The sequence below is a fragment of the Protomyctophum parallelum genome (assembly GCF_964188405.1).
Source record: "Protomyctophum parallelum genome assembly, chromosome: 2".
NCBI lineage: Eukaryota > Metazoa > Chordata > Actinopteri > Myctophiformes > Myctophidae > Protomyctophum > Protomyctophum parallelum.
The window spans coordinates 58,307,089-58,327,428 of record NC_139699.1 but is presented as its reverse complement, the minus strand read 5'-3'; the positions used below and the strand labels follow the sequence as shown (position 1 = coordinate 58,327,428).

At 41.1% G+C, this 20,340-nt stretch overlaps 3 protein-coding genes across 3 annotated transcripts; 1 reads left to right on the top strand and 2 right to left on the bottom strand.

Annotated features, from left to right (window-relative positions):
- Nucleotides 1–2,270: 2,270 nt before the first annotated feature.
- gins2 (GINS complex subunit 2) lies at nt 2,271–5,896 on the bottom strand (the record flags this gene model as incomplete). The annotated part of the gene is made up of 5 exons (XM_083759381.1): nt 5,769–5,896; nt 5,467–5,581; nt 5,122–5,221; nt 3,096–3,222; nt 2,271–2,399 (listed from the first exon to the last, which is right to left on the bottom strand). The coding sequence occupies exons 1-5, from the start codon at nt 5,856–5,858 to the stop codon at nt 2,271–2,273; spliced, it is 561 nt and encodes a 186-aa protein (XP_083615507.1). The 5' UTR covers nt 5,859–5,896.
- A 570-nt stretch (nt 5,897–6,466) lies between these two features.
- On the bottom strand, nt 6,467–11,300 carry emc8 (ER membrane protein complex subunit 8). The gene is made up of 5 exons (XM_083759115.1): nt 10,554–11,300; nt 10,154–10,230; nt 8,787–8,856; nt 8,605–8,699; nt 6,467–7,858 (listed from the first exon to the last, which is right to left on the bottom strand). The coding sequence occupies exons 1-5, from the start codon at nt 10,767–10,769 to the stop codon at nt 7,699–7,701; spliced, it is 618 nt and encodes a 205-aa protein (XP_083615241.1). The 5' UTR covers nt 10,770–11,300; the 3' UTR covers nt 6,467–7,698.
- Nucleotides 11,301–11,349: 49 nt separating this feature from the next.
- On the top strand, nt 11,350–16,008 carry cox4i1 (cytochrome c oxidase subunit 4I1). The gene is made up of 5 exons (XM_083758157.1): nt 11,350–11,427; nt 13,847–13,923; nt 14,350–14,514; nt 15,121–15,252; nt 15,691–16,008. Exons 2-5 carry the CDS (start codon nt 13,848–13,850, stop codon nt 15,825–15,827), a joined length of 510 nt encoding a protein of 169 aa, XP_083614283.1. The 5' UTR covers nt 11,350–11,427; nt 13,847; the 3' UTR covers nt 15,828–16,008.
- Nucleotides 16,009–20,340: the final 4,332 nt, after the last annotated feature.

The following is a 20,340-nucleotide window of genomic DNA, read 5'->3' as shown; positions in this document are numbered from 1 at the left end:
GGATGTCTGCTATGCACTGTCTGTCCACTAGGCTACCAAACGCTAGGATGTCTGCTATGCACTGTCACACTAGGCTACTGAACGCTAGGATGTCTGCTATGCACTGTCTGTCCACTAGGCTACTGAACGCTAGGATGTCTGCTATACACTGTGTCCACTAGGCTACTGAACGCTAGGATGTCTGCTATGCACTGTCTGTCACACTAGGCTACTGAACGCTAGGATGTCTGCTATACACTGTCTGTCCACTAGGCTACTGAACGCTAGGATGTCTGCTATACACTGTCACACTAGGCTACTGAACGCTAGGATGTCTGCTATGTCTGTCGCACTAACGCTAGGATTATAATTTAATTTCAAGGATTCTAACCTGTACTAGCCTACAAGTAAAATATACACTAACATTGGTATTTAAAAACAATACAGGTTAGTGATATGTAAATACGGGGAGGAAAATGTTCAACAAACTTTTTGTCACTTTTTGGGCTGTCATGATAGGGTTGTTAGTCGATTGCTTGTTTCTTCAAATATTTTTGCACTTATTATGAATTTTTGTTACTCATACTGTACAGTAGTAAGTAACCTTTTATAAGCAGTAAAGATGTGTCTCTGTGTCTACATAGAGTTTCAGTCTTCCGGTGTTTAAAAAATAAAATAAATTGAACCGCTATTTCTGTGCTATGTTAATCAGCCTTATTCATATCCTGGCCCGCTCACAAAAATCTGTTAGATGCCACTGACTGAAGGCACATTTTCAGTTTTGTAAAGGGGGGATTGTTAGGTTTCTAACAACTATTAATTGGAGACACATGATTAAACCGATGTCTGTGGTTCTTGCATGTTTTGAAATTATACTTGTATAAGTAAGTTAGAAGAACTAAATTAATTATTTTCATTTAGTAGACGATCTTATCCAGAGCGAATTACAAAGTCCAAGATTAGAATAAATGGCATGCGCATCTGTCTAAACAGCATGCTATCTAAATATCATGGCATTTGTGGACAAGCAATCTGTAATATCTATATGTTTCAATGAGTGGCCCCCAAACCCACACCAAAACCGAAACTACTTAATATTCACCAAAACCAGAACGCCCACCACGGGACTCCCACCACACTATTAATGTCAAGTATTTCCTACAGCCTTAAGTCCAAAAATCTGAACTAACCCTTTAAAATCATATAATGAATAGTCAGCTTCGTGACGAAGATAGCTCTCAACAGACACAAGGGTCATTCATATCCTAACAAACTAGCTTTTTGAAATAAAATCTGCTCAAAAGGTATGTTAGAATCCTTTCATAATCTGTTAATCATGCCTTTAAGCACAGGGGATTTTCTACCCGGAACCAATACATAATTATCATCCTACCCCATGGGAGAAATACAGAACATTTTATCCACCAAAATTGAAATCAATCAAGAGAAAGATCCTTCCCCCATACTCTCCTGTCATCTTTACAAAATGTCCAACGCATCTTCACATAATGACCAATGCAGGCCCCCCGAGGAGCTTATTGGTGGCTATGTGAGTGTGAACTCGGTGCGGCAAGGTTTAGGGCAAATTGTAACATGTCATATGACTGTTGCTCTCTGAAAAGACCTATGGTTTTCAATAGAAAAACTCATCACATCACGTTTTTCTGTTGAAAAGGTCTCTTCAATAACTGGCACGTACAGTATAGCACTTAAGTAAATTAGGCTTAAGATTTATTTTGAGACACCACCATAACTTCATGAATCACACTTTAGGCTACCTGTTGCACACTACCAGGGGTTACACAAGGAACAATATGTTGCCATCCAAAACAAAACACATGATCATAAGACACTACTGTATGACCAGACAAAACCACTTCAACATAGTATTATCAAATATGGGTCCATTTGGTTACATTTGTCCATTTGTACTGTATTGTAATATTGTTTGTCTTTTTTTGTACTTTATTGTGTTTTTAAACTAAAAGTGTTACCGTATTATTTTCTGACATTAAAAAACATGGGGCTGTGACCCACAAATTCCGGTCCCAAAACAGTATTTGGGAATCACTGGGATAAACAACTTTAGCATAGTTGGACAACAGCCTTTATACAGTAATATAATACTAGTATGTCTGATCAAATGAATATCAGACATCGCAACTTAAACATCGTCTGGGGTGACAAGTGTGAAAGTGAGCCTAGAAGTGTGAGACAGTCAGACTAAACCTTAAATTGTATAAACCACATACAAATCCTTGACATAATCTGAATTTTTTATTTTATAAAAATTATTCCAGAGAAGATTTCCCCTTACTGGCACCAGGCATTAGATTGGAACGTAGCTTGTACATGCAGTTGAGGGAGTCGAGGAGAAAGCTGCGCGTCGTGTTAATCTCCATCAGCGTCAGGTTGTCCAGCTAGAAAGGGAAACACATTACGGGTAGGTGTGAAACATGCTCATACAACGGCGGTGAGAACACATTTATTTCAGTTTGAAGAGGAAGCATTTTAAAATTTAAACTCACGTGGAATGATCTGATGTTTAAAGTTCTGATTTGGGACTTCCATTATGTGGTCCTAACTCTACTACTTCTATATTTGAATCTGAATGGAATTAATGTGTAAATCACTCCATGTTCATGGTACTTCACACTCACTCATGTTAGTTGCAGTTATACAAAATTGAAATATGCGAGCATTTACACACAGTGTCCTACTAGATAAGAAAACACAGCCTACTTATTACTACGCAATAATAAATGAATCCATTCAGAGTGAATGCATGAATTACATTCAGGAGGAGTGGCTATAATGCCAACTGTCCATCAAATGTAAAACAAGCTTTTTGCAACGGTTGTTTTATAAAACACTGAAGAATGACAGCCATGAAAGCAAGGGCATGTCATGCTACACACATTGTCGCCAGTGGCTCAGGGGTAGAGTGGACGCCTGGGAACAGGAAGGTTCCCCTTTGGACCGATGTGCAGGTTGGTGTCTTGCATGGTGTCCTCCGCCATCAGTGTATGAATGTAATGCACAATCTATGTAAAGCGCGGTTTACGCTGAACTATCGCCCCCTGGCGCTGGCCAGGGTTGCGTTAATAGATGATTACCTTGGCATGAGCCTCCTGCTGGTTGATGAAGCTGTCCGCGGAGAGCCGGAGTTTAGCGATACGCGTGTCCCAGATGTCCTTGACCAGCGTGCGGATCTCATCTGCTTTAGGGATGTTGTCGGACGCACTGCATAAACACACATAAGCCACATCATGGACGTTACAGCATAGTAATGGCTCAGGTGGGAGCCATTACATTCGTAAATGAATTCCCTAGTAGATTTTTCAACATACAGGAGTATCGGTCAAAAGGTGCAAACATAGCAGTGACACATTGTGAGCTTGTAGATCCGTTAGTGGTTGGTTCTGATTGTGTGAATAAAGGGTTCCCACACATTTTTTACCAACGAATTTCCAAAACTTTCCAGAATATTTAACCCAATTTCCAGGCCTATAACATTTAACAATCATTCAATCAGTCATAGGATCACATAGCAGCATGTTGTTGTGAGCTTGTAGATTTTCTGTAAGTGTTAATTTCATGACCGTGGGAATCCTGCAAATAACTGCCTTGGACCGGTTTCCACCCGACAGTGACGGTATCATCATGACTATCATTTATTTTTAATATTATATATTTTTGTGGCTTTCGCCTTTATTTTATATTTTTTATGGAGACACAGACAGTAGGCTGACAGGAAATGGTGAGAGAGATGGGGGGAGGACATGTAGTAAAGGCCGTCGGGATCGAACCCGCGGCACACTGCCAGACTGGATTACCAGCCAAGGTGCATGGACCGCTGAGCCATGGCCCAGGCCTATATCATTGTCTGTAATGTTATGTTTTGTCCAGTTGTTTGCGTGTTGAATGTTTATATGGATTATATGGTTTATATTAATGGACCACAATCGTAACAAACAAGCCTTTGGCTTAATTGTGTCTCATTCCATTTGCTGTCTGTAAAGCGACTACATGAGAACTAAACTTGTTGTCAGACGTGCTCCACCACAAACAAAATGAATTCGCTGGATCCAAACGATGCATTTGAATGGTTTTATTAAAGCAATGTAAATGACTTATAACGGTGCTCAAACATGTCGTATATTGGACAATAATTTGTATACTATATCATGCTTGTTCATGACCAAGTGGTACTCTGTGATAAAGTCAATGTTGGAGTCGGTCTGTCTAGCTGAAGCCATCATGCATAGTGAAGTAGCCTGGCTCGGCTGGGTGTGATAGGAATTAGCATTCTATTGTTTAAACCAAGAGGCCAGTTGATTAAATCTCAGACGTCACTCTGTATGCATTTCTATGCCACTGCCCACTGTTGGTATGTAAAATCAACCAACACCCAGAAACCACTGTTTGATGTTAGACTGCATATAATGTCTGTGAAATACAATGTTAGGGAGTCTTGTTTGGGCAGGCTGACCCAGTCAGTCTGCTCTGTGCTCCGCGGCACACAGCTCATGGGCCGCGGGAAGCTCTCTGCTGTTCTTGGTCTTGGTCTGACTCTGCAATAAATACAACTCTACACTTCAGCTCATCTCTGCCTGCGTGTTTTTCCATCCGATCGTCTGATGCCATTGCCTGGTACTTTTCCTGGAGTTTGCTATTTAGTATAAAGAATCTCATTCAGCCTTTTTGTCCATTTTGTCTAAGTTTTAGTTAGTGTGGTGGGTTAAAATTTACCACAAACATAAAGCAAAAATGACCACAGCTTCAACTTAAATAAAGTAAATAAAATAAAGCAAATTAAAGCGGTGTAAAGCGGTCAACAAAAGTACGGCGTCCCACACACCCTCTCTCTCTCACTGTGTGCTCAGCAGGTGAACAGGTGATGTTAAAGATAACCAGGTGCGCCCCTATGCCCGTCAATCAATCATCTAGACACCAGTGACAGCCCATTAATTTCATTGACCATGACCAACATATAAATAATAACAAACATAACCATTTCATGGCTCCGCCTCCTACACTGTCTTTTTAACTCACTGTACTGCTGTACTGTAAAAACATTGTCAATTTAATATTCATCCAACCATGATAGATAAAAAAGGTTAAATAGTGTGGCGTAATTACTGGTTCAGGAGCAGTTTGGTCAGCTCCATGTAATACGGACTGGGAACGGGAGTAAAGGCATCCTCCCTCCGCTCCAGCTCACGAATCTCCTCCAATTTATCTGCACACAAGAGAGCATTAGCACCGACAGACTTGTCTTAAAGCAATAAAAATGTCAACATTTTAATGACCTTTGGCTTTAATTATTTTTTGTATTCAGACAGCCAGCAATGGTTAAAACGCTCCCAAACAAAATATTTAAAAAATGTGTTCTCTTATGAGGGAGTCCGTGGGCTAATTAGTGTCAATTTGGGGGTCCTTGACGTGAAAAGTTTGGAACCACCTACTAACTAGACCTTACCTTACCTACATCCATCCACTCAGGAGGCACAATTCTGCATTTCTGTCTCTGCTTTAAATTGAGAGCCAGCCACAGAGGAACGCCAACAGACAGCCCAGGGTTGAAGGGACCCAGGTCTCCCTAGTGAGAGAAAGACACGATAAACAAATACCCGGTATTAAGTTTCTTTCTACGTCGCATAGTTCAGGATTTGTCGTGTGAAATTGTGAATAAGTAAAGTGGCTAAAGTCATCACCACGGTAACGTAACAATGTTTACACTCTCATGTCTGATGCTTTGCTGTTTGTTTATTAAATGAAACACTCACCCCGATCAAATAGATTTTGTCGAGACTGAAATTTGGTATTATCTTCACCATCTCCTTCTCGGCCAGGAATTCTACCTCGGAAGGATCCATGTTGTTGTTTCACTGACTGAACTGTTTGTTTTGATCAACTTTAATGTTCCGCGCCGAAAAAACAGCCGAACCGGAAACACGCAACTATTTGCTTTTGCGTCACTCGACGCCTGCGCACGAGAGACACAAAAGTATATTATTATTGATTCAGATTTGAGAACAAAGAATAAAACAACCCCTTTCAGTCAGAAACCTTTTTTCTTCTTTGAGTGTTGGAGGAAATAGCACAATAATAACTGATTATCAGTTATTATGATACTTTTATCTATTTTACTATTATGAAGTGATAATTATGAGCGGCCCGGGACGAATATTCATGAAACAATTCCACTCATTCGCCACTTGGTGTCAGTATTTAACACCACTAATGAATTAGCAATTGCTGCAATTTGGACCTTTACAGGGCTAATAACAGCGACTAATTATGCAATAGTCAGAATTGGACAAACCAAATTAATCTGAATAATTAGTAATAATACAAATAGAAGCTACATTTGAAAAACAAACCAACATGGAAAAACGTGTATTTCTATGGCCTTTTCGCAATTGCCTTGTAGTTCTTGAAAACGAAATAAAAATATAAAAACATGTCTGATCCAAGATTGATCTCAAAAAGTTGTTTTTAATCGTACATTCAATTCATACATTTTTTGTAAAAAACAATTCTCACAATAATTTACAGTAATTAGCTCTGATTAAATTAAATCTCAAATATAAAGTTATTTCAGTACCTTTAAATAAACTGTATTTATTATCTATCAACTCTTTAGAAGTGGTCAATTTTAGTATAAATATTATGGCCTTAGCTAAAGCAAACATCTGATGTAAAACAGCACATAATCTTGAACAGCGTAGTCTACATTTGTGCATGTGAACAAGTGAGAGCAACAATAAATTCCTCCACCAGGCTGCAGCACTCAAAAGTGACAATAGTATGGTTACAGTAAACTAATCAAAATGAAAAAATATCGTTAGTTTTACAACTCAATGCATTGATATAGGGCTGTATGCCTAGGATTTTGGGTGCGTATGCATTTTTATTTCAAATATTTAGCTGTCAGTTTGAACAGTTTATTTCATTTTTGTAATCACACAATTGTTTTTCTGACCTTTTAGAATCTCACCCAGTGATACACCAAATAACAAAAGGGGGAAAAAAACTACACTGCTAAAACTATCTAAATTGAAAACAGTCAAAAGATAAAAGGGGGGGGGGGGGGGGGAAACCTATATTCATAGACCTCCAAAAACAGACCAGTGATGGGGCAAAAATAATGCGCTCTCTCTAAACAGGACTGATTATACTGAACAAGATTATAAGACTGATGCTTTTCAGTTCTGTTGCCTTTGAGAAGGGAAATCTGAATCATAAATTAGTAGTGTGATTATCTTAAGACATTTAAATAATTTATAATACCTCTGTATGTTAGTAACGATGAAATAAGACAGTTGTGGAAATATATTTAAACATTTCTCAAATCAATTTTATGCACATAACTATAAGCAAAACACAAACTATTGCTGAAAACATCAAAATTGCAATTGAAAAGTTGCACTCTGAAACAAAATAGCCTTAATCACTCCAGTATCCCCTATACAGAGGGATAACACTTGCACAGTATGCAACAGTGCATCTTGCTTGCCCTTATGAGATTTTGGCTTAACAGGTCAATACTCCACAAGTTCTTGTCAATGTGAGAAACTTTCTAACTGGAGCAAAGACTTTGTATTCAGCACTTCCACTTGTAATCCTGTGCTACACGTCCTGCAGCACCATGCATGCTGAATGGCAGCAATATACTGTATGACTTTATCCATCTTAACACGTCACCATTTTTTTTTAGCACAGATCCAACACAGCCTTGTTGATAACAGGGTTGGTCCAGTCGTTCCTCAGGTCATCCAAGTGATTGTCAAAGTCAACCAGGTCATCAGAGGACCTGCTTTCTAGCAGAGCAGATGTGATCTTCCTGGCTTCATGCCAGTCCTCAAAACATTCCCTGGAACACAGGCAAACATCACTCGACTACAACATCTCCAAACATTCACTGGAACACAGGCAAACATCACTCGACTACAACATCTCCAAACATTCACTGGAACACAGGCAAACATCACTCGACTACAACATCTACAATACAATAAACCAGTGGTTCCTGCACTTTTTCATGTCAAGGACCCCCAAATTGACACTAATCAGCCTGTGGACCCCCATTTGAAGTGATATGCCAGGGACAGTGATTCTCAACTCGTTTAATTTCAATGACCCTCGGTTTGACATGCATTAGGCCTCGGACCCCCCATTTAATGACATTTCTTAATTTCTATCTCTGGGACCCCCAATTTATATTGTAAAATGAATGTTAATTTATTTAATTGTGAGTGTACACAAATGGAACCATTTGGTTCCATTTGTGCACTATGAGTTACAGACCCATTTGGTTCCAAACTATCGTTTAGCTGGGGACCTCCTGGAACTCCCTCAAGGACCCCTGGGGGTCCCCGGACCCCACTTTGGGAACCACTGCAATAAACTTAAATTGCTAATTATTGGAGATGACCAGCATGGCCACATTCTATCCATAACGTTATTGAATAATCAAGAAGTCGTTTTTTCGAATTATATAAACAAATCTGGGGAAAAAAAGTATATATATATTTTTTATCAATACCTATTAGTCTGATTATCTACTGACTGAAGGCCAATGTTCTTTTAGTGAAAGTGTGTAGAGAAAGAGAAACTTACGGATTGACATCTCTATTCTTCCACTTGTTTTCATGGTGGTCATAGATAAGTAAAATGGGTTCAAAACAGCTCATTGTCAATCTACTGCTGTCCACCTAAGAACAAAATGGAGACAAAATAACGATTGGTTTTGTGTGGTCGTGTGTTTGATGGTACAACATGTCTATATCCGTTTGTCCTACCATCACGATTGCTGCATCACTGAAGTTCTCTGAAATCCTGGCAGCAACCTTTTCAGCAAACTGGTTGGGTCTGTAGGACAGGTGAAAATAAACACACAATAAATGTTGTTGTGGGGTGGAAGCTTTGTATTATTCAAAACAGTCACACCCTTCCAATGGATCAAGTTATTTACTACATTGGATCTGTCAAACAGTGCAAATGAATGAAAAGTAAATACGCCAGATTTAGCCAAATCTGAGAAAATACTAGCTAGCTAATGTATACACCCACGCACACTTTTACACGTTATACTAGCTAATTATGATCTTTACCCCTTTTTTCCCCAATTTAGTCCCCAATTAATTCCTCCCCACACACTTCTGTGTGTTGTCACTGCTATTGTACCCTACTGGCTCACCTGCCAGTGAGGAGCCCCCACCATGAGGACGTCCGACATATAGCACCTCCGTCCGCACAACACTCACTGCTGACCGGTGCCACCCCAGTCAGCACGAGTAGCCTATAACCAAATTCTTGGCCACTCGCTCACTCACACTTGGTCACTCCAGCATGGTGGTGTTACTGAGAAATTGGTGACCTGCTGAAATATGTGACAATCGTGTAGACAATCACCTAATCTCAGTCTCTGAATGTAAATCGTTGCAGTTTGTTTATTAGCAGAGTTCAACCGAACGTTTTTTAGGCCACGTGTTTAAAGACTTCCATGTAAGTTGTGTGAAGTCCACATTATGGTTACATATTTCACCATAACACCGCCATGCTTGAGTGTGAGTGAGTGGTCGAGATTTTGGGTATTGGAATTTGGCTTATGTGTTGATTGACCCTGCCTGGCTTCCCTCCACTGAACTGTTCTTCTGTGTGCATATAGCCAATGGGCTATAGAGCGTCGCAATCCCTTTCATGACGACGAGAGCCCCGGAAGAGAATTCCCCATTCATTTTCCCCATAGAGTATTCAAAAAGTATTTATTTATAGACGTTTACGCCGGACAAAGCCAACTCTTGTACAAATGTTGGTCCATTTGTACACTCAGAGTTACATACCCGTACGGGGCCATTTGTACACTCAAGAGTTACACAACCGTACAGGACCATTTGTACACTCAAGGACACTTTGAGACACACTGGTGTAGCCAGCGTGTTTCCAGTGAGCACACAATAGCAGCACCCTGACTCTGACCAGAATGGAACAGAGCCTTCATCGAAATGGTGTGTGGATAGAGGCCATTGTGTTTGTATAGATAGACTGTGTCTGTCTGACTGTCTGACAGTTGTGATAACAGGACGAAGCATCTCTGTAGTTAAACAGCATTTTGTCTTGTCTTGCAATAATACATACGATTGGTGGAACCATGTAGTTGAGTTACCTGAAGTCCTTTGTCCGTTCATTCGCTTGGTAATATCCAGCTATGACGTAGTTGTTCTCTTTACACCAAGTATCAATCTGAAGGAAGAGCAGCAGTCATGTGAGTTAGCAAAAAGCCCTGGTTCAACATCAGGCCGGTGACACCCCAGGGGTTATTCCTGGGAGTTGATCATTAAGAACCGGCCCCTTACTAACTCCAAGAGTCCCAGACTCTTCATTCTCTTTGAAGTTAAAAATAAAATAACAGGGTTTTTTGTAGATTGAGATCATCCTATAGAAAAGATAATGTATGAATATAAATATGGGTGTACGTTGCCTAATGCACATCATGAAGACTGGGGGGGGGGGGGGGAGAGGGTCCTTGATCACTGATGATCTACCAGATGATCATGCCAACTCACCAGTGTCAGAGCCACCTCTAGCATCGGAGCCAGAGCCAGAGTACCGTGGAACAAAGGGACACAGTCCACACAGAGAACCGGGCTGGATGGACTACTGTCTTTCTTCTTCTCCTTTACTTTCTCTGCCACCAGCAACCCATTCACGGCGCAGTGGGGGTATTTTGCAGCATGTAAAAGCATTTTACAATAAGCCTGGGTTGTCAATATAACAGGCATGGTTACAGTGACAATCTTTCGGATAGATCCTATAATCCCAAACTGTCGACTATGTGTGGGGGGTCTTCTTCTTCTTGCTTGCTGCTAACGTTAGCTTAGCTCTTACCGGAGGAAACGTGTTGAAGTTGTACCCTCTAAAAGGTACATCTAACACGTCATGTTTATTACGATCCAAAAAGGGGATTTTAACAACAAACAAACAAACAGAAAGATCACGAAAAGCTCGAAATCCGTTCAATATACCTAATCTTTCTTTCCACTCGTTTCTTTTCTGCCGCACCGGTGGTAACGTAAACCACCACGAACGAAGGAAGTCAAGAAGAAGGTATCGTAAAGTGAATTAGATGCCGTAAAAATAAACCGGCAGTGGTGGGAAAAGTACTCACACGTTTTACTTCTGTAAAAGTATCAATATATGCAATATAGAAATACTGTTACAAATAAAAGTCCGGAATTCAACATTTACTTGAGTAAAAGTGAATGAAGTTGTACATTTATGAGCTACCGGTCCGGTATATAAATATGTGTGTGTGTGTGTGTGTGTGGTGGGGGGAGGTTACGCATTTCCGCTCGTGAGCGGTGCGCGCCGCAAACTTCCTTTACGACGCACGCAAAGTACGAGGCGCGTCGGCGACACGAAACGGCAGAAAGACACAGAGTAGGTCAATATGTTTTTACTGTATTTCTGAACTGTATACGACAGTTTGTACTCTATGGTTGGTGTTGTAACGGCATGTTGTTGTCACTGTGGTAACAGTGGAGTTAAATGGTGGTCGTCGCTGTGAAAGACGCCATGGAACACCTCTGTGACATTGACAGCGGAACTGCGGCGTTAGCTTCTAGCTAACTTTAGTTAGCATGGGTGCTGCTATCGTGTTAGCCTTTTTATAGTTCGTAATCGTTCAACCTGGCCGATCTCATGAATGTATGTGACATTTTCTGGATGCAGTTATACTTGATGTGTAAGATGGCTGCAGCGTTGTTGTTGCGATAGAACGTGACCTAATCGTGCGCTTTTGTTGTGCCGGTGGTGGGTGACCAATGACCTTGTGCTAAAGAGTTAACAACAGTAGCTCAGCTCAGCAGCAGAGACGATGCTGGAGAACTAACTTGAAGTAATACATCAAATGCATAGAAAGTCTTCTAGGATCATAAGTAAACTATGAGAACCTATCACCCGTCTAACAGTAGGATATCTGTACATTGAAACTACAAACACTATAGATAGAATGTCCTGACATCTGTCTATATAACATGCCATCTAAATTACATATTTTACTTTTAGTATTTGCATAAGCCCTTTTTTGTATTTGGGATAACCATCATCCCAACAAAGGTATACAGGGTTCTAGCTAGCCCCTTTCGGGACCCTACGTAAAACTTTTTTGATATTTTGTTGAGTTTTACGTTGGGTCCCTGCTCACTACTGTATTTTCGTATGGAAATTCCTAAATGCGGATGTGGAGATTCTCTCTAAAATAGGACCCGCGGCATGTGACGCCATTATTTTCCTTGAGTTATTCTGAAATCGGTAACTTTAAGTAGCTATACATCCAGCTGCGAATATCTCCTGTGGCGCGGAAGCCGTTTTAAGTATTTTTAATCTTTGTTTGACCGATTTGGTCGCTTTATTTCTTCTTGTTTGTTTACCGTTTATTGTACCGCCTCCCGGTGTGCGGTTGGCTTGTGAGGCTACGTCCCTGCCTCTGATCTGCTGTGTCATAGCTATAGCGCCACTAGCTAGCCAGATAGGCGGTACAATGAGGTGTCAATAAACAAGGAAGGAAAAGAAGAATCCAAGCTTCCAAATCGGGCAAACATATATTAAAAATACTTAACGGCTTCCGCGCCACAGGAGATATTCGCAAAGGTATGTATGTGTACTTATACTTTACATATTCAGAAAGCCTCATACTGAAGAATATCGTCAAAGAGCGCGGGGAGGCGTTTTAACATGTAAACATGAGCCAGTAAATGTTTTAATCAGGTGGCATGGACGACGTGGAACAGGACCCAATGCACTGGGTCGAACAAATGTCAGAAACTTCAGTAGCATTTGGGTTCTGCTTGGAGGGCTAGGTTCTAGCCATGGTTCACATGACGCTCTAGCCCTCCAAGCAGAACCCAAATGCTACTGAAGTTTCTGACATTTTGACGACCCAGATAGCATTGGGTCCTGTTGCACTACTACCATGCCACCTGGGACGCACCCATTCTTAAACATAAACAACATGTTTAGCGCCTCTCCGCGCTCTGTGACGACATATTTCAGTGTGAGGCTTTCTGAATATGTAAAGTATAAGTACCCATACATCCCGCTGCGAATATCTCCTGTGGCGCGGAAGCCGTTGAGTATTTTTAATATATGTTTGCCCGATTTGGAAGCTTGGATTCTTCTCTTCCTTCCTTGTTTATTGACACCTCATTGTACCGCCTATCTGGCTAGCTAGTGGCGCTATAGCTATGACACAGCAGATCAGAGGCAGGGACATAGCCGCACAAGCCAACCGCACACCGGGAGGCGGTACAATAAACGGTAAACAAACAAGAAGAAATAAAGCGACCAAATCGGTCAAACAAAGATTAAAAATACTTAACGGCTTCCGCGCCACAGGAGATATTCGCAGCGGGATGTATAGGTACTTTAAGTTACCGAATTCAGAATAACAAAGGCAAAAAAATGCCGTCACATGGCGCAGCTTCTATTTTAGAGAGAATGATTACTTCCACGTTCTGGAATTTCCATACGAAAATATAGTTCTGACCAGGGACCCAACATAAAACTCATCAAAATTTCAGAAAAGCTTTATGTAGGGTCCCGAGAGGGGCTAATGACGCTCGTACTCATGACAGTCATGTTTCAGGGCTAACAGGGTTCCAGAAAGAAACACTTACTTTTTGACCAATATTCGAGCATTTGTTTCACACCCCTGTGCAAATTTTGAATCCCTGCTGAATTAAATTATGGATCTTCAAATTTATGTTGAGATAATATATATATTTATTATTTACACACACACACACACACACAGTATAGGGATTTTTGATAATTTTGCAATTTTTTTGTTTTTTCACAGAATGTTGGCTATCCGAGCACTTCGTCATATTGGCAACCGCGCCATTTCCACATCTGTCTGCGTACGTGGGGGACATGGTAAGTGTAAATTGATATTAAAGATTACGTTATTTATTATCAAAGAAACATGGGTTTCTGGAAATGTCTTTCTCTCTGAAAACGCATGCCAAAAGACATCAGCAGAAATGTTTTATGTGTTGTATTTGCAGTGTGTCTCGTATGTGTTTTCTGTTCTATGAATACGTGTTGTATGTATACAGTATGTTTGCAGTCTTAAAATCAGTGCAATTTGTGGTCATTGACTGTTAAGGCCGTGACACACTGACTGAACATGCATGTGCCCGTGCCGGTGAGCAATCAAGCAGCCCCATACATGTTTCATGTCCTTATAGAACAATTATCATCACACTAGCTGGTGATTGATTGGTGTGCGACTCGTGCATTTTATATTATGTTTATTTTTTATGACTGAACTGACAAGTCAATTTGTGCTTTCTCTTGTAGGTGTGGCTAAGGTAGAAGAGTATACCCTCCCAGCCTACTTTGACAGACGGGAGAACCCCCTCCCTGATATTCGCTATGTCAAGGAACTAAGTGCAGAGCAGAGTTCCCTGAAGGAGAAGGAGAAAGGATCATGGGCAGAGCTCTCTAATGAGGAGAAAATTGCATGTAGGATATTTCTATCCTGGTACTACTCATACATTTTCATACTGTTCATTAACCCATTCTGACCTGAGATCAGATTCATACGAGGTTTCCGCCGGACACACACTGGTCTGATGAACCCATTCTGACCTGAGATCAGATTCTAAAAATGTCAGTCGTTCTTCGATTTTTACAAAAATAGCAGACCTACAAGCTCGTATCGCGCCACTCGGTGGCGCGATATGAGCTTGTAGATCTGCTATTTTTCAATAGCTAAAGCATAACATGATGCCGACACCAAAATGGGTGCCCGGTCAGAATGGGTTAAGGCTGATTTATACATAGTTGTGCAGTGCACAGCACACCAAAAATAGCCCATCAATCTCACAATGTGTCTAATGCTGCACATTGTGAGCTTGTAAATCAGCTATTTTCGGTGTGACACAATGCGCAACTTAGTATGAATCAGGCTTCTCTTTTCTTCAAACGGATTTCATTAAGATTCTTGCCATACTTATGTACACATCCTATGTTGAGCTTGTGTTCATCTTATGTTGAGCTTTAATTATCTTCAAATTTCAAATAATTCGTCATCTTTTAATTGTGTGTATGCATTCCCAATGTTGACAGTGTACCGCATCAGCTTCCATAAAAGCTTTCCTGAAATGACCCAGAATTCCGGGGAGTGGAAGTCGGTGATTGCAGGAATGCTGTTCTTTATTGGCATGACTGGTTTTGTTGTACTATGGCAGAGAATGAACGGTACGTCTTTCTGTTTTTTTATTTTTACATTGCACACAGTCCTTTTTATTTAGTTATTTATTTACGTTGCCAAAAGGAGAGGAATACACATTTTAAATATCAGTTTATCCTTTAGTTAAGCAATAACATTGAGCACTATAATACACAGACTGTCAAATGTACATGTTGTTTGAAAAATAATTTAAGTGAAAGTGAAGTATTTTTGTGGGTTTTATTAATAATATTGAACCAATGAAAAGTATTAACGAGAGCATGTGAAATGGGATCCATTGGAATACAGGTTCTTTTTTTCCATATCTTGAAAAGTAACCATTTGGGACATGCAAAAGTGTACCCAACAGCAACCGATATTATCTCCTCACATCAGAACAGTGGGATTTAGTTTTAATTTACTGTTGAATGAAACACTATGACATTTTTGTTACTGTCCTTATACAGTGTACGGGCCTGTCCCTCACACCTTTGAGGCAGAGTGGAAAGAAAAGGAGTACCAGAGAATGCTGGACATGAGGATCAACAATGTCGAGGGCTTCTCAGCCCACTGGGACTATGAGAACAAGCAGTGGAAAAAGTAAATCAACTAGAGGACCATGACAGAAACTTGAACATTTAAAAAGCAGACCAATACAATAAGGGTACAAACAGACCAATCTCTCTGTATTTATCAATTATTCACTTTACCTCATTTCATTGCGTTTTTGGAAGACCTCTTCCTCTTAAGGTCATTGTGTATAGAGAATAAAGTTCCTATGTTTACCCAATTGACGTCGTGATTTTGTCATCGTACTACATGCTCAATAAGCTAAGTTCATAATACTCAGACACATAGAGAATTGCGTCACACTTGGGTGTCGCCGCAAAGCAGGTGATATTGGCTGTACTTCCATTTGCCTCACCAACCTTATGTCTAACCAATGCTATGTCTAACCAAAGGTTGCCTCCCATTTGGGGTAACCGTCATCCCAACAAAGGTGTTTAGACAGTATTTTGTTTAGACTAGTCATTGGTTAGACCAGTCATTAGTCCTATCTCAAACCCTCACCTCCCACGGGGCAGCACACCAAAACCTAACCTTAACCCATGTCTAACCAATGACTAGTCTAAACTAAGTATGCACCCCATTGTGAAACAAATGCCCCCCCCCCTTTCCCCTCACCCTATGTTTTTACCTATGATTTCCTGTTTTTCCGCAAATCTCTTCCACTCTAGCATGGCGATTTACGGTGAAATATGTGACCATCTTGTGGACCTCACACAATTTACAGAGATCTTCTCTTATGGAGGTCCCTGGCATCTATTTTCAAATGGGGGGGGTCTGCAGGCTAATGAGTACCATTTTGGGGGTCCTTGACATGAACAAGTTTGGGAACCACTGTTGTAAATAATTAGGTTCGTCCATTGGATGAGAGAGAGAGAGAGAGAGAGATGAAGCAGGTGAACTACATTATGGTTTGAAGTCATGTGTCATGCTGCACAGACCTGGAAAACGACGTTTTTGCCGCCATCTAGCGTTCACCAGCAGACACTGCATGTGTTTGAAGATTACTCTGGGTGCTGTAAATCAATTCTTCTCAAACCTTTTCATGTCAAGGAGTTCAAGGACCCCCGAATTAATGTCAGGGACCCCCATCTGAATATGTTGTACCAGGGACCCCCATATGATCATTATGTTGTACCAGGGTCCCCCATCTGAATATGTTGTACCAGGGACCCCCATCTGATCATTATGTTGTACCAGGGTCCCCCATCTGAATATGTTGTACCAGGGACCCCCATCTGATCATTATGTTGTACCAGGGACCCCCATCTGATCATGTTGTACCAGGGTCCCCCATCTGAATATGTTGTACCAGGGACCCCCATATGATCATTATGTTGTACCAGGGACCCCCATCTGAACATTATGTTGTACCAGGGACACCCATCTGAACATTATGTTGTACCAGGGACCCCCATCTGAAAACTATGTTGTACCAGGTACCCCTGTCTGAACACTGTTGTACCAAGGACCATCACCTGAACACTATGTTGTACCAGGGACCCCCATCTGAACACTTGTACCAGGGACCCCCATCTGAAAACTGTTGTACCAGGGACCTATCTGAACACTATGTTGTACCAGGGACCCCCATCTGAACATTATGTTGTACCAGGGACCCCCATCTGAACACTATGTTGTACCAGGGACCCCCATCTGAATACTGGAGGTTTATGTTGTACCAGGGACCCCCATCTGAACATATGTTGTACCAGGGACCACCATTTGAACATCTGTTGTACCCGTTGTATCAGGGACCCCCATCTGAACATATATGTTGTACCAGGGACCCCCATCTGAACACTGTTGTACTAGGGACCCCCAGATCAGAGAATAATTATTTTTTAGAAATTCAATATAATTCAAACTATTCCAAACATTTTTCGACATTTTTCAAACCAAGTATAACATTCGGATGAAGTGGTTTCATAATTTGTGATGCTGTATTCAATCATTTTACTGGGGACCCCCTGGAACCTCCCCAATGACCCCTGCTTCATATTGACTCCATGTGTCCATTGATACTTGATTGATTGAAATATTTATTAACAGTTTGTAGAATTTACAGTACATTTTAAGCACAAACTCAATACAAAGACTGTCAACTGTGAGTGGACGACCCAATTAAGCATTACACTTGTTTACAACAGGGTCCACATTGTTCAATTCATCAAAACATTTAAAGACATACAAACATTTAGAGACATACAAATAGACATTTCTATGTAGCTAAATTCATCATATGGGAAGCAAAAAAGGGAAAAGATACAATATACAGTGAGGGAAAGGGGGGTGGGGGGGATTTAGATTTTACAGAGGCCAGTTTCGAATTGCAGCCATCCGTAGGTGCCCTTTGAGAGCGGTTTTGAAGGAGTCAAGGGATTCACATGTCTTAATGACTGTTGGTAGGGCGTTCCACATTTTGGTGGCATAGGAGCGAAAAGAATTTAGTCCCTTGTTTGTGCCGAATCTGGGTTGTACATGGTTTGTTGCACTCCCTCTGGTGTTGTGGGTGTGGACTTCGTTTACATTAAGGAAGTATTTAGACAGGTACATGGGTATCTTGGTGGTGTATCGAATCTTGTGGACCAGACCCATTGCAAGATGCTGTACTCTGTCGACGACCCTAAGCCATCCCAGCCTGTCAAAGTGGGCAGGGGTGAGGTGGGTTCGGGGGGTGAGGCCAAGTAGGAGCCTGACCAGTTTGTTTTGGGAGGTCTGGAGCCTTGTTTTAAGGGCCTTTGAGGTGCTGTGGTACCAAGAGGTGGATGCATAGTCAAAGAAACCTTGTACGAGGGCTCCTGTTAAGGTCTTCAAGGTGTTTTTGCTGACCAGTGAGGAGATCCTGTAAAGGAATCTTGTTCTTTGATTGACTTTTTTGATTACGTTGGTGGCCATCTTATCGCCGGAAAGATTGGCCTCCAGGATGGAACCTAGGTAGGTAATTTGATCTTTTCGTGTGATAATATTGTCACCCACTCTAACCAAGAAGCCATCTGCCTTGCTGAGATTACTATTTGATCCGAAGAGGATGGATTCAGTTTTTCCCAGGTGTAAGGATAGTTTGTTATCAGCGAGCCAGGTGCAGATTCTACCGAGTTCAGAGCTGAGGGTCTTTTCAACCTGCAGTTTGTTCCTGTCCGAGACCAGCAGTGCTGAGTCATCTGCGAACAGGAACAAGTTGCAGTCACAAGCTGAAGTCATGTCGTTAACATATATTAGGAACAGTAAAGGCCCTAGTATGCTTCCTTGTGGGACGCCACAGCTCACTGGGAGGGGAGGGGACAGTGTTCCGTTCACCTCCACCATCTGTTCTCTCCCCTCCAGGTAGGATTGCATCCAGCTCACTGATGTGCTATCAAAACCAATAGCTTTAAGCTTGTTAACCAGTATGGAGTGGTTCACGGTGTCAAAAGCCTTTTGGAGGTCCAGCATGACCATGCCGCAGTATTTTCCAGCGTCCACCTCGTGTTTGATGTGGTCGCTCAAATAGAGGAGGCATGTGTCAGTGGAGTGGGATGTTCTGAAACCAGATTGGAACTCGTACAGCAATTTATTAGTGGCAAGATACTTTTCAACCTGTTCATAGACTATTTTTTCCATCACTTTCGAGATGGAGCTTAGAATAGAAATAGGGCGGTAGTTGCCGGGTTCTAATTTACTCCCTTTTTTGTACAAGGGGGTTACTTTGGCCAGTTTAAAATCTTGGGGGACCTGTCCCTGTTTGATGGAGAGGTTAACTATGTGGGTGATGACTGGAGCTATGGATACTGGTTCTATCCATCTATCTATGCAGCTCAAAGTGCTTTACAGAGCAAAGGAGAAAAAAAGAAAAGCAAGACATACAATATTAAAATATTAGCAGTAATGATTATAGGCCGCCCTACAGTGAGGACATGAATAACAAGGAATTTAAAAGATCTCGAATTGTGAAAGAATCAGAAGTGGATGGACACAACGGGTGTTGTACTGTTGTTTATTTTTCTTCAGACATGGATGAAGGTCATTTGAACACCGTGACGACTATAAGATGGAGAATAAATACTGTTTACTTTCAACCATATCAAATATTCAATTAAACAAAATCTGTGCATTTAAACTTCTCACTTTCAATAGTAGGCCTACAATCAACAATAAAATGGTTAATTTATGTCAATAATGCAGTGATACAATACATCAATTCATTTTAAGACCAATAAAATACCATATAGGAAAAGGTACCGCAACCAAAACGAAATACCAAACCAAAATACAATTAATACATACATCCTTTTAGAAAACCATGAATGAAACCCCAAACAAGAAACAAACAAGCAAGCAATAATAATAATAATGGGGTAATAATAATAATAATACAATTAAATCTGGAGTCGCATAATTCGACTGGTTAACAATATCGATGTGACAGTCCAGTCCAGCCCCATATGAGTCCAGCCAGCGCAGCCATAGACCGACCGTGTGTCGCTATAGAAACCGGGGAAAGCGGGGGCGGGGCACGACGATGCGAGGCGACTCGCGACAGCGTCTGGTAAACTTTAATGAACATGAAC